Consider the following 12,358-nt stretch of genomic DNA (forward strand, 5'->3'; position numbering starts at 1 on the left):
ATCTCTTCTCCATGGATTATTTTTCTTAGATGCTCAAGGTATTAAAATACCAAAACTGTAAGTCTAAAATTGCTGCTGAAGGTGACCTTCATGTGATATTTTGCTGGTCACAGAGTATGTTCAGCTTACATTGAAGACGACTGTAAGTGTATGATTCATTAATATGTGATTCTTTGTGCTCTGAGGGTTTTTAAATTTTACTTAAATTAACCATCTTCAACCTTAATGCATAGTCGGTGCTTGCTTTCTGCACTAGAACTTTTTAGGCATGCCTGTTTGAGGTGATCATTACTGGCAGGAGAGATTTCTGCAGGAAATGACAGTGATTGGCTTGCATTATTCTGGGGAGGAAGCCCCTAGTTTCACTGAACAATGGCGTATCTAGTTTTTCCTACAGATTCATAGATATTCAGACTTGCACGTGCGGGAGACTTTTCCTGGAGAGGAAGAAGCTGAGCTACTAATGCAACTTAGTTCTCTCCAAAGTTATAGGTGGGTTTTTTTTAAGCTTTCAACTGGAGAAATGCAAAACTGGGTCCATTAAAATTCCCAATTAAAAGAAAAAGAAACCAAAAAACCCAAAACAGAACCCCCAAACAAACTGAAAAACCAAACACGGTAGCGGTTAGTGAGACGGGCTGGAGCTGCACAGAAGACTGACTTGGCATCCCGTATGTCCGATGCTGCTGACACGTCTCTGAACACCACCACCGCGGTGGCTGTGGACTGTGCTGCAGAGTCCCCGTGGTTTACCCAGGTGACACCTGGTCACCGTGTATGTGACATCTGGTGACTGGGTACAGCCGGTTTGGTGCTGACACCGGGGTTATTTTGTCTTGGGATTCAGCTTTTCCTACAGCGGAAGGTGTCTGGTGAGATCCGTGCAGGGGGTGTCCTGGCGAATAAAAGCGATCCTGGGTTTTATTGTCACTGGCCGCAGGCGTGATGCTCTTCCCCGACCAGCCCAACTCCTCCTCGCCCTGTGACAACGACGACCCCGGCCCCGCGCTAAGGCCGTGACGCGCTGCCCCTTCGCCTGTGCCTTATCCCGGGGTGACGGGACAGGTGTCCAATAAAGACCCCGCAGCAAAACCGCCCTCACGGTCTCTTGCTTTTAAGGCGCGGGGAAAGTCGCGCGCCGTTTCCCTTTAGCACGTCATCGGTGACGCGGCTCTGCGCGCTCTTTCCGAGACACCTCCCCCTCCCCCCCCGCCTTCCCCCGGGCCGCCAGAGGACGCGGCCGGTGCCGGCGGGGACACCGTGTCCGGGGGACGCTCGCGGACGGGCGGACACCGGGCACCCGGCGCGCGCTCGCGGCCCGGAGCGCGCCCTGCGGGAGGCGGGGCCGCCGCCGCGCGTTGCCGCCTGGGCGCGTGCCGGCGGGGCGGGGCCTGCGCGCGGCTGAGGCGGCGGCGGAGAAGATGCCGTCGGTTTCCAAAGCGGTGTCGCGGGGCGGCGGGTCCCCGCAGACCGAGCAGCCGACGCACTATACGTAGGTACCGCGTCCTGTCAGGCGGCCCGCTCCCCGCGGCTCCCGCGCCGCGCGGGGAGGGCCTCGGGGGCCGAGGCGGAGGGCCCGCTCCTGCGCCAGGCCTGCTCCGCGCGGCCTCGCGCACCGGCGGCGGGGCTGTGAGGCGATGGAGCGGGCCCGGCCCGCCGCCGCGCTCCTTCTCCGGCGCCGCGGGGAGGAAGCCGCGTCCTCAGGCGGCCCGGGGGCGGCTGACCGCGGAGCGGCCGCCACCGTTCTCCGCTCCCGGTGTCCTGCCTCCCTGGTTCGCACCGTGACCCGCCGGCTTCCCCCGGCGTGCTGAGCCCCGCAGCACGCTCCGGGACCGCCCTCTCCGCGCTCGGACAGCGGCCCTGCCGCTTCTCCGGAGCGTCGCCTCAGCCCGAGTCCCTGGGGCACGTTTGCCGGACCTTCCCGTACTGAGAGACGGGTCCCGTGCGCTCGCCACTCTCTGCACGCTTGCCCGCTTTCTTCTGGTGTGATCTGTGAAGTCCCTGCAGCCCTCGAGCACTACTGACAGCCCACCCCGTGTAGGACCGTGTGCTCCCCACAAATGCAGAATAATCTATCACTTAATTGTGGCATTCATGCACTCCCATCCCCTGTATCATCACTTCTATAATGTTACGTTTCCAGCACTCTCAGAATGTAGCTACTTACCTAGATACTGCTATAGCCTGCCCTATTGCCCCTTAACATCCAAAAATTCTATTCCTTTTTTTTTTTTTTTCCCCCTCCTTGCAATCCTGGATAGTTTAGAGAAGAATCTCTAAACTTAAAGACATGCTTCATAACTCTGTGTCGTTACATCCCTCATATGCCAATGTAAGCAACTGAGACCAAAAAGATGCCCTTTATTCCTCTTCCTAATGCATTCCTTTCTCTTGTAGGCTGCACCCTTTTAGATGCTTCTAGGAAGTCTAAGGTTCTTCAGCAAAGCCCCCATATACCCCTTCCTCTGCAAATACTCCGTAACTTTAGCAACATAATGAACTTGCTAAATTGCCTAATAGATATATAAACTGAGACAGGAAGAAGTGCTGTCTTACAGCCTTTGACAAATGCCACAGCAGTGCGCGGTGTGGCATGATCTTTATGTCCTGTGGAATGAAGTATCAGACTTCCTAACTAGCTTCTGTGTCCGGCATGCTAGTGAAGGACTGTCTTACACCTAAGTAACCTTTAAAGACCCCAAACTCTCAACACAAAAGTAACAGTCACTAAAATAAGTTTGCTGAAGTCCTTTCGTAGCCCCAATAACATTCATAAACCTCTTTTAACCCTTTGGCTTTCTATATAGCATGTCCACATTCTGGGAATATTGTGATTAAGAACTAATGTTTAAATTAGATGTGGTATTTAGCTGAAATAGCTTTTGTAGGACTATTTTGTATGGTAGCAAGCAATATGAATGCTCATTCAAGTAACTTGTTGGATTTGTAATCTCTGTTTGGTGGGTACTTTGGACAATATTCTAAATACTGTGCTTTTTGATTTAATATATTTATTTGATTTTAGTTTAGTTACAAAACGTAGTATAATTTGCCAGGTATTCCACCGTATTTTATTAGTAATGCATCTGTCATAAAAAATGAAGTCACTTGTATTCAACAGCTAAACAGTCAATTGTGCATAGGAACTAAAACTGTATGCAGGTACATTTGTACAATTTTTCACAGGCTGTGTGCACTGAATTGTCAAGTGCCCTGTTAATACTGTAAAAATGTGCCTCCAATAAGATAAACTTGTAACACAGTTTAATTTTTTTAGGTATCTAAAGGAATTTAGGACAGAGCAGTGCCCCCTATTTTTGCAGCACAAGTGTACCCAGCACAGACCATTTACCTGTTTTCATTGGCATTTCCTAAATCAGCGTCGTCGTAGACCTATACGAAGGCGTGATGGGACTTTTAACTACAGTCCAGATGTTTATTGTACAAAATATGATGAGACTACAGGAATCTGCCCAGATGGAGATGAGTAAGTGATTTCTTTCAGTCCTAGGTGTTTATAGTATTATCAATGACATTAAGGAAAGATGCTACTTTCTCCTCAGCAAAAAAAGATTGATAGAATCCTGCTGCAGTTCATTTGAAAACAGATCTCTGTAAGTGATTTGTTAATTTTTGGCACATATACTTTTATATGAGCATGTATTCTTTAGGCTATTATAGAATTAGAACTCTGATTTTGCATTTTGACTTATCTTTAAAGCATAACATAAGAAACTGGTTTTCTGCTAGTATTGTTCCTGCACATTTGTGCTAGTATTGTTTTGGGTTTTTTTCAGTTGTGCTTCCTTGACCAGTAGGTGCAAACCTATAGAGGTGGCTTCGAGATTTTAAACTATGTAAATTTTGTGAAGATTGGTGGGTAGTAGAGGAGAACAACAGTTTTGTGGTCCTTCCAGTGAGAAAAAGCAAAGGAAGGAATTCACTGTTAGTTGTCTGGCTAGCTCACTAGTGTTTGCATTTCCATGGACATGTGTCTCTTCTAGATAAAGGCTACAGAGGGTCTTCGGTGAACTCGGGCAGGGATAGAAGCTTTGTGGAGGTGAGAACAGGCAAATGGTATGGTACAGCAGGCAGGCATCTATGGAGGAGCTGGGTATATTGTGGTCATGTGTCGGAGGAGCTACCTTCTTCTGCAGTGATGGAAGCAAGGAAGGACTTCTGACCAAAAAAATTGCAGGAAAACAGCCGGGAAATATGTAGTTATGCTGGTTACGTGTTTGAAATATCGAAGATTAATTATTTTGGTTACTGTAGTGTGTAGCAGCACTTGTCATGGATCAGGTATCTTTTGTGTTATAGGCTGTAGTCACAGAAGAAAGTCTGGATTTTTCCCAGAGGCTTTACAAACTAAACAATAGGGATAAGAGAAGGTAAACAAGAAAAATGCACTAGGCAGCGTGACAATATCGAGTACCATGCCTAAGCAATATAAACAGCAAAAAATGTCTCTGAAGGATGATTTAAAAGAGAACAATTGATTATCTTTTCAGGTATTCGTAAAGCACTCCTGCCAATCCTGGGGCAGCATGAGCATTTCTTTGAAAATCGGCAAACAAGGATAATGTATAATGTCATGGGTTGGCTGGGGACAAGAACTGACCTTTCATTATTGAGTGCTAGATACTGATTCTAAAGGAGGAAAATGGAAGCAATGTTTTAAAAAGGTATTAGCTGGGCAAGATTGAATTGTCAGAAGCAAATAAGGGGAGGTGTGAGATGGAAACCTTTTTGCTGCAATTGGATTGGAAAGGTTGTCCCCTACAGTTGCTGAAGATTACTCCCTGGTTAGGAATCTAAATGACAAACAGGGTGATTTTACTGTCTGCCATAATGGAAGTGCCAGAAAGAAGACCAGTAGTGAGATTCATACCTCTGTTTAGCATGTTGTGCTTATGGTTTGAATTAAATTGATAAGTTTAGAAGTTATCATCAAAGAGGCAATGGCTTTCAAGTTTGTGTTTTGCAGTGAAACTGCCCAGATGTAGAGGGATAAGAGCAGGGACCAAGGCTGGAGTCCTGTGAGACCCCTCACCAGTGACATAAGAGAATGTTGACGTTGGATGATATGCTGCAGGGGGGACTGAGAGGAAAACATGAATGTAGCTGAATTCCCGTAAACGAAAGAGAACAATGTTTCAAGGGGAGAAAAACTGAGTAAAGGAGACAGTAAATTATTAAAATGAAGACAGCTGTGAGTATAAGAAATGGAGCCTGTTTTCTTTGCCTCAGTTACAAGGTGGGATTATTGGAGACATTTGTGAGAAAAGTTTCAGCTGAACTGTGGAGGGCCTTATTTTAGATCTGCTCCTGAGAACTGGCGGCTAGAAATGGCAGTCAGCTATTGTAAATTGATAGCTCATTGAAGTTAAGGTAGAAGAGAAAAGGCATACAGGCGAAATAGTTAGGAAAGCCAAGAGAAGTCGAAGATAACTTCCTTAAAGATAGAAGATTCCAAAGCATGTCTGTAGCATCAGGAGAAAGAAACGGAGGGAAACACTGACGTTTCTGAGGACATGCTTACAGTGTGGTAGCATTCCTGTTTCAGAACTCAGTAAAAGAGTAGGTTTTTCACCCTGTTTTGTCTTCTGCCTAAAATTTATCCTTTTATTTGGAGCAATTTCAAATTCTTAAAGAAATAGGTTATAAACAGTAGTGCCAGGACGCCTTTGTTCTAAGCTATCTGTGACAACATACCGGTACTTTTTTGTCTTTTATCTGTGTCTCTGTTTCTCTGTTCTGCTCATCTGAATCCACGGTTAGGTTAATGCAGTTTGTGAGTTCATAGAGAGGTAGCGAGAAAGGTGGAGTGATGACACCCATAATTGTTGTCAGGAACATAGTTTCAGGAGAGTTAAAATAGAAATTGTTAGTTTCACCCAGGCTTGACTGTGATATTTCTTTCCAAAGTTCAACTTGGAATGAAAAGAAGCCCAAAATTTTAACGCTGTTTAGAAAAGGGCTTTTCTAAGGGTAACAAATTAAAACAATCTGTTCTAAGGAACAGCCTGTGAGAAAGACTAGATTACTTGCAGAGTTAGAGGGATATATTTTGAGCAGTGAATAGCGTTCCTCCCAATTTCACAAGTGAGGTTAGAAGCGATACTTGTTTTGTTTAAATATGATGTGTTTTTCAAAGGTTGTAGTCGACTGATGTCAGAGTCTAAAAGAGAAGATTATTTTGGATATGTTAGTATCTGTAACGTAAGACTGCTCTAAGAGTGAATGAATTACAGAAGCCTACTACAGAAGAGCACTTCAAGTAACCATAGGAAGAAATTCGTCAGTGCCTCAAGGTTGAACAGAAGTAGAACTTTGTAGTTGTTTTCATACACTTAAGAACATCTAGTGTTACTCTTTAAACTGGAACTGTTTTATTCTTAAAGGATATCTTTGGAATGTTTATGATGTGAATAAAGAAGAGTGTGGAAAGGAAATATGCATTTCAGTAATCAGTTAGCCTTTTTAAGTTTTTGTGAACATCTGTTCTGTTTCATGGTTTATACATCTCCTTACTTTGAATAATGTGATGACAGTTTTACTTTGCGAGATCCAGATGCAGAAAACAAAGCTGATTGATTTAGTTAAATGTTGTGTGTAGACTCCAACAGAACTTGAAAATACAGAGTAATGTTCTTTACTGATAGGTGATTACTGAGTTAGGATTCAGTACAGTTATTTTAAGCTGGGAGATGGCTGTAAAGATACGGGCCATGAAATAGATTTGTTATTCTGCCTGGGAACAACTTTTTTCCTTTTTTTTTTTAAAAACCCAACTTTGTTCCTAAGGAATAAGTGATGTCTGAGCAACCTTATACCAAATTATGATACATAGGAACAAGTTTATCAGTTTGCAGCCAGTTAATAATTAAAATCAGCCATTTAAAATCAAAATACTAGGCTTGTTTAAAGTTATTTATTACAGTGGTTTATGTTCCATTAAAATACTTCATTAATAAAGTGAAGGTAAGATAGAACATCCCTCTAGTTCATTAAAGATTGAGTAGAACATCTGTTCTGTGCATATTTCGGTGCATTGGCTTAGTTTGATACTATCTGTGAATAAGTACTATCTACCGTCTAAAAGCTGCTTTTATTAGGGGCTTTTGCCTTTCTGACTAATGATCCTACAATGAACTACAGCTGATCAAGAAAGATGTCTGTGGTTAATAGCGTATGTATTATTGTGGTATTCTATGAATAACACGTTTTTATGTAAAACATACACATGCAAAATTGATGCCATCATTTTTGCTCTTTAAGGTTTGCATCCTGTTTAGTCCCCCTGAGTCACCTTTAGAATTAGCCCTTATCTTGTTCTTTACAAGTCTTAGACACAATTCAGATAACAAACTGCCAGCCATACTGTGTAGCCTCGTTAAAGCATTCCCTTAGTTTCCGGAGGAGGACTTCACCTGGTATGGAACTCTTCAGGCAGCTAGCAAAATCTGCAGTAGGAGAGCTGTGTTTTCAGTAAAATTCAGATTTCATTTGCTATTGATGACACAAATATTGAGTCTTAGGACAAACAAACGTAGGTTTAATTTATCAGAAGTGAGAGTCTTGTGACACAGTTTTTATTTCTTCCCAGCTTGTTTTTGGAATCCATGTTGTCTTTTTGTGGGAAAAACTTTGACCTGACTATTTCTCCCTCTCTTACATTGCATACAACAAGTTGTGCCTAGCTTGTCTGACAAGCTCTGTCTGTGTTCTGTTTAATTATTTTTTTTCTTTTTTTAACAGTAATTTAAAAATAATTGAAGGCTTTAACATTTCGGGGGGGACCTCCACTGATAAGGTGATTTTACTAGGGAAAAACTACAGATATTTAAGCGAAAATGTTTGCCCTCTGATAAGGAACCACGGACTTAGAGACATGTAATGAGATGTAGACACCTGTACACTTCTTGCATGGAAGATAAGACATTTAATTCTTGTTTCCAACAGGAACGAACAAACTTAAGTAGATGAAAATGGAGGCGTGAACATTATGCATAAGAATATGACAGAGGTGTGCATCTATGAGTGAAATATTAGAGTTTGTAATTAATAGTCTGCTGGGAAAATGGAAATATTTGATCCCTGCAAAGATTCTGGTGGGACAGTTAGCAATAACAAAAATATAGCCTCAGATTGCATTTTCTCTTTAGAGTTCTGTACAGAACTAATGCTGGCAAAAGTATCTGACTGACTCTTGTGGGTTTTCTCATTTTTCCATATCAATAGCAATTCTAGCAGAACAGGAGGGCAACTATTCACACATCACAAAGAATTTCTCACAAAGTTCAGCTGAGGCACTATAATGGGTCCGACAAAGATTGCATCCTGTCTGTCATTCCACATAGAGCCAAGAAGCGTGAAAGAACTACTTTCAGATCCTGAGTGTAGACTGTGATCCATCTTACACTGACAAAATGAGATGTAGCACTGAATTTGGTATACCTAGTCTTCCCACTAATTAATTGTGTTGGGATTTAAAGAGAGTACAGATCACTAGCTGCAGCCCATTTATCTTGTTTAGTGGAACGCAGGTTTTAAATTCCTACAAGGAAGCAACTTGAATCTCAGAAATCATAAACAGTGTCAGTTCCTGGAAGTCAGCACAAGCTGCAGGTGTTCGGCACAGCAGGAAAAAATGTATGATTTTGATGTAAAGATATAAATGCCAGACTTGTAAGTGTTTGCAAACAATTGCATTTGTTTAGTTTCTAAATAACTTTTTTAGAATATAGTAAATAAAGCTTAAGCCAGCATAAATTCTTGTGGGTGTTAAAGTCTACTTAGTGCTTCGCTATTCTCCCTCCATTTAAGGTAAAATATTTTTGTGAGACTTTTCATTCATTGTTCTGTATCACTGTCTAAGCTTTTTGGTGCAGTTTCTTTTTGCTTTGGGATGTGGGAAAGTAGGTTTTGGAGATTAATATTTTTTCAAAACCAGCAGAGACCAAAATTAGTTACACTGGTATAAACTGGGAGATAACAGGCATCCCTGTGTATATGTGGGTGTTTTAAAATTTGTTTACTATTATTAGTTGGAATTATAATCCATACACGATGCTAGCCGTTTTAAAGTGTAGATTGTAACCCATATACTTATGTCTGGAAAATGTTTACTATATGTACAAAGATGTATTGCTGATGTAAAAATTTTTCTCTTCCTTTCCATAGAAGAGTCATTTTAGATTTCCCTTGAGATTGTTCAGTAAGTTCCATGTCTATAAAGAGCAGGCAGGAAAAAAAATCACTGTGCTTCAAGTGCCCCTTGATTTTTGATGATGATAACATTAAAAAAATAAACAATTTATTGTCCTTCTTAGCATGGAAATGATTGAGCTTGTATCAGTATGGAAGATGTAATTCTTTAGCTCAGATAGTGTTGCTGCTTACAGGGGTACTTACTAGGTTTATTAATAACATCTTTGTGAGCCAGACAGCTATAAATCCTTATAGCTTTAGCAGAGACTAAGAAATAGGTTAACATTTTTTAATTTGAAGCTGATCTGTGATGGTGGTTTGTTTGGGACAATTTTCATTTGAAGAATCCTGCGAAGTTACTTGTTATAAGTTAATAAGATTCAGAATTAATTAGTAAAAACAAAGCTCAAAGCAACACTCTAACTTTCCTCTTTCTATTATGTAGTTGCCCTTACCTGCATCGAACAACAGGGGATACAGAAAGGAAGTATCATCTCAGATATTACAAGACTGGAACATGCATTCATGAAACAGATGCCCGGGGTCACTGTGTGAAGAATGGAATTCACTGTGCCTTTGCTCATGGTCCGCATGACCTTAGACCACCAGTATATGATATAAGGTAGTCTTCTTTCAAATTCTTCATCCTAATTAGCAGGAAATACCACATATCTGTTATCACCACATACCAGAAAATGCAGTATGCTTTGCCTGAAAAATATACTTCTGTAACTGTAAACATAAGAATGCAATTCACTGTGCATCACAATAGAAGCACATTGGAAAATAGAAATACTAAGGTTTTGTAACTTGAAATTTCAAGAGCCATATATGTAATTCTTATGCCTGACAAAAGACCAGATTACTCTGCCATTTGTCATTTATGCCTTTTAAATTTGCATGTGGTTTTTACATTCACAAATTTATGATTTTGTTAAGCCATCTTTCAGGTTCTCAGCTTGTATGTTTGACATTTTGCCTACTGACGTTGCATTTTTTTAAATTATGTTGTATTTTTTCGTGGATAAGGTACCAGTATTATTTTTTGCCTCTCTAATTTATTCTCGAAAGAAGGTGCTTTGTGTATCAGGGTAGTGGTAGGTATGAGTTTTAGCTATGGCCAAAGCTGGCAGATAAGCGTGTTGTTGGGAGGTATTATAAATGGGTGGAGGGGGAACTCTTGCTACAGAAGGAAGTCTGTATATACTCAATAGAGAAGGATACCAATTCCTAGAGAACTTTGAAGCCTTGGAGGGTCACGCGTATCTCTTACTGGACACTGGAAGAACATTCTGGGGAAGTATCACTATACGCTTGCCCTATTCTTATACTCTTCCCTAGGCATCTGCTATTGGCCACTGTTGGAGACAGAATTCCAGGCTAGATGAACCTTTGATCTGAGCTGGTATGGCTGCTATCTTACATTCTTACCTTTGTTATCCCTTATTCCCAGCCATCTGTTGGGAGACGATAGCTCTCCCTTCACAATAATTTTAGTAAAGTAGGTGCCTTTTCAGTAATTTCATAATTATTTGAATTCATATTTTGCCACAGAATTCACTGCTGCATTACCTGGTCACATAGTGTTTACTTATATATAGCTTTTCTTTCCAGAAGACTTTCTTCAATTAGCTAGCTGCTGCTGCTTCTGCAAGACATCTGTCCATTTTCTTCATTTTAACTTTCCTCATTAGCGTACGCAGCATGATGCCACGTCAGTCTGAATACAGAATCCTTAGTATCTTTGTAATCTTCTGTATTGTATTAGAATGAGGAACCAATGTATAGCAAGACCAAAACCAAGCTCCGATCTCTAAATGTCTTTTAATGTGCTAGATGATTGTTTATTGGTGATTGGCTGTGTGTAGAGCATCACCAGGAGCTGAAGACATTTGTGGCAGGAGCCTACATGTAATGGCTTGAACCTGCAAGTAGGCTGCCTCAAACTTCTTTGGTGTTTGTGAAAAACAGTGGTGTGTCATTGCTTCTCCTGATTTCAGGCATCCAGCACTCATAAGGAAGTCTAAACAATCAGGTCTTATTTTTGCTTTGGTGGTCTTTTTGCTCTACAATGGACACAGATGTTAGGATTTCTTCATTTTAAGTGAAGAGCAGAGAAATAACAGTATGCTCACTGATGCAGACATTAACTTTATTCCCCTTAATAGCCTTGCTCTTCTACACATCCGCCTTAAAGAAAAAGCACTTTCTAGGAACTATCTGTTTTCCTCCTCGTTGCCTGCATTTTTTCTGAATCTGTAAAAGAAATATTTTGACTGTTTGAAAGGTTTTAGACTTGGCTTTGAGTCTGTCTTGTCTTCCTTTCCCTTGGAGATTTTCTTTCTTGGAGGATACTTGGGATGTGGGAAGTTCTTGAAATGATATGTAATTGATATCATAACTAGTTACATTGTAAACCACCACACTTTTTAAACTCTTCAGAGATCCTGAGTAGGAGTATTTTGGTATAGGAGGTAGGCTCCTTGAATATTTGAGTCTAGAGAAAGCAGTGCCAATTGAAGGTAGAGGCCTTTGATTCTCATGGAGTACTATAGATCCACCTCTGGTATTTGATTCCTCACTTGTTTCTCCATTGCTTCAAGATTTGTCTAATATAATTATGCTATAGTATCTTTTAAAAAAAAAAAATAAAAATCTTTTGTACTGCTTTACCATTGTTGAATCTCTCTACAGCCTAATTTTACTAAAATGATGTTATAAAATTGTCTAATTTTTTTGGCAGAGGATTTATACCACTAATACTATACCTTTTGGTTCGGTAGCGGTCATTCTGATCTTTCAGCAAGCCTGTGGTTGCTTACTTGCAAAGCAGTTGTGAATTCTTGCAGAAGAGGTTCCGTTTCCTCATAGTGATTGTTGTATGTTATTAGGTCACACAAGTGTCTTGGCAGACTTTTTTTGCAAAATCTTACAGTGAGTCAAAAGTACTTTGTCTGCTTTTATATGGTGTAATATTCAATAGCTATATTTTGTATCTTCCTTCAGTCATAACTTTTCCAAGGCAAAGAGTCTTATGGTATTTAATTCTCCCTCATAGAGGAGCTCTGTATTTCTGATCACCCTTATTGCCCTTTCTATGTCTTTTTTAGTTCTACCATGTCCTATGTGGCAGTGGAATATCAGT

The 12,358-nt window shown here is 41.1% G+C and overlaps 1 protein-coding gene across 11 annotated transcripts in view; it reads left to right on the forward strand.

The window, feature by feature from the left end:
* Positions 1-1,319: 1,319 nt before the first annotated feature.
* UNKL (unk like zinc finger) overlaps positions 1,320-12,358 on the forward strand; it is a 52,841-nt gene continuing 41,802 nt past the window's right edge. The window contains exons 1-3 of one of the 11 annotated variants that reach the window (XM_074597293.1): positions 1,320-1,492; positions 3,278-3,487; positions 9,659-9,835. In XM_074597293.1, the coding sequence (XP_074453394.1) occupies positions 1,422-1,492; positions 3,278-3,487; positions 9,659-9,835 (458 nt within the window). In that variant the 5' untranslated portion in view covers positions 1,320-1,421. Of the gene's footprint in view, positions 1,493-3,277; positions 3,488-5,443; positions 5,581-7,999; positions 8,030-9,658; positions 9,836-12,358 lie in introns of those variants that run through there. The other 10 variants (XM_074597294.1, XM_074597292.1, XM_074597297.1 and 7 more) reach the window with 10 other exon arrangements.

Source organism: Larus michahellis, chromosome 8, assembly GCF_964199755.1.
Source record: "Larus michahellis chromosome 8, bLarMic1.1, whole genome shotgun sequence".
NCBI classification, from domain to species: Eukaryota; Metazoa; Chordata; class Aves; order Charadriiformes; family Laridae; genus Larus; species Larus michahellis.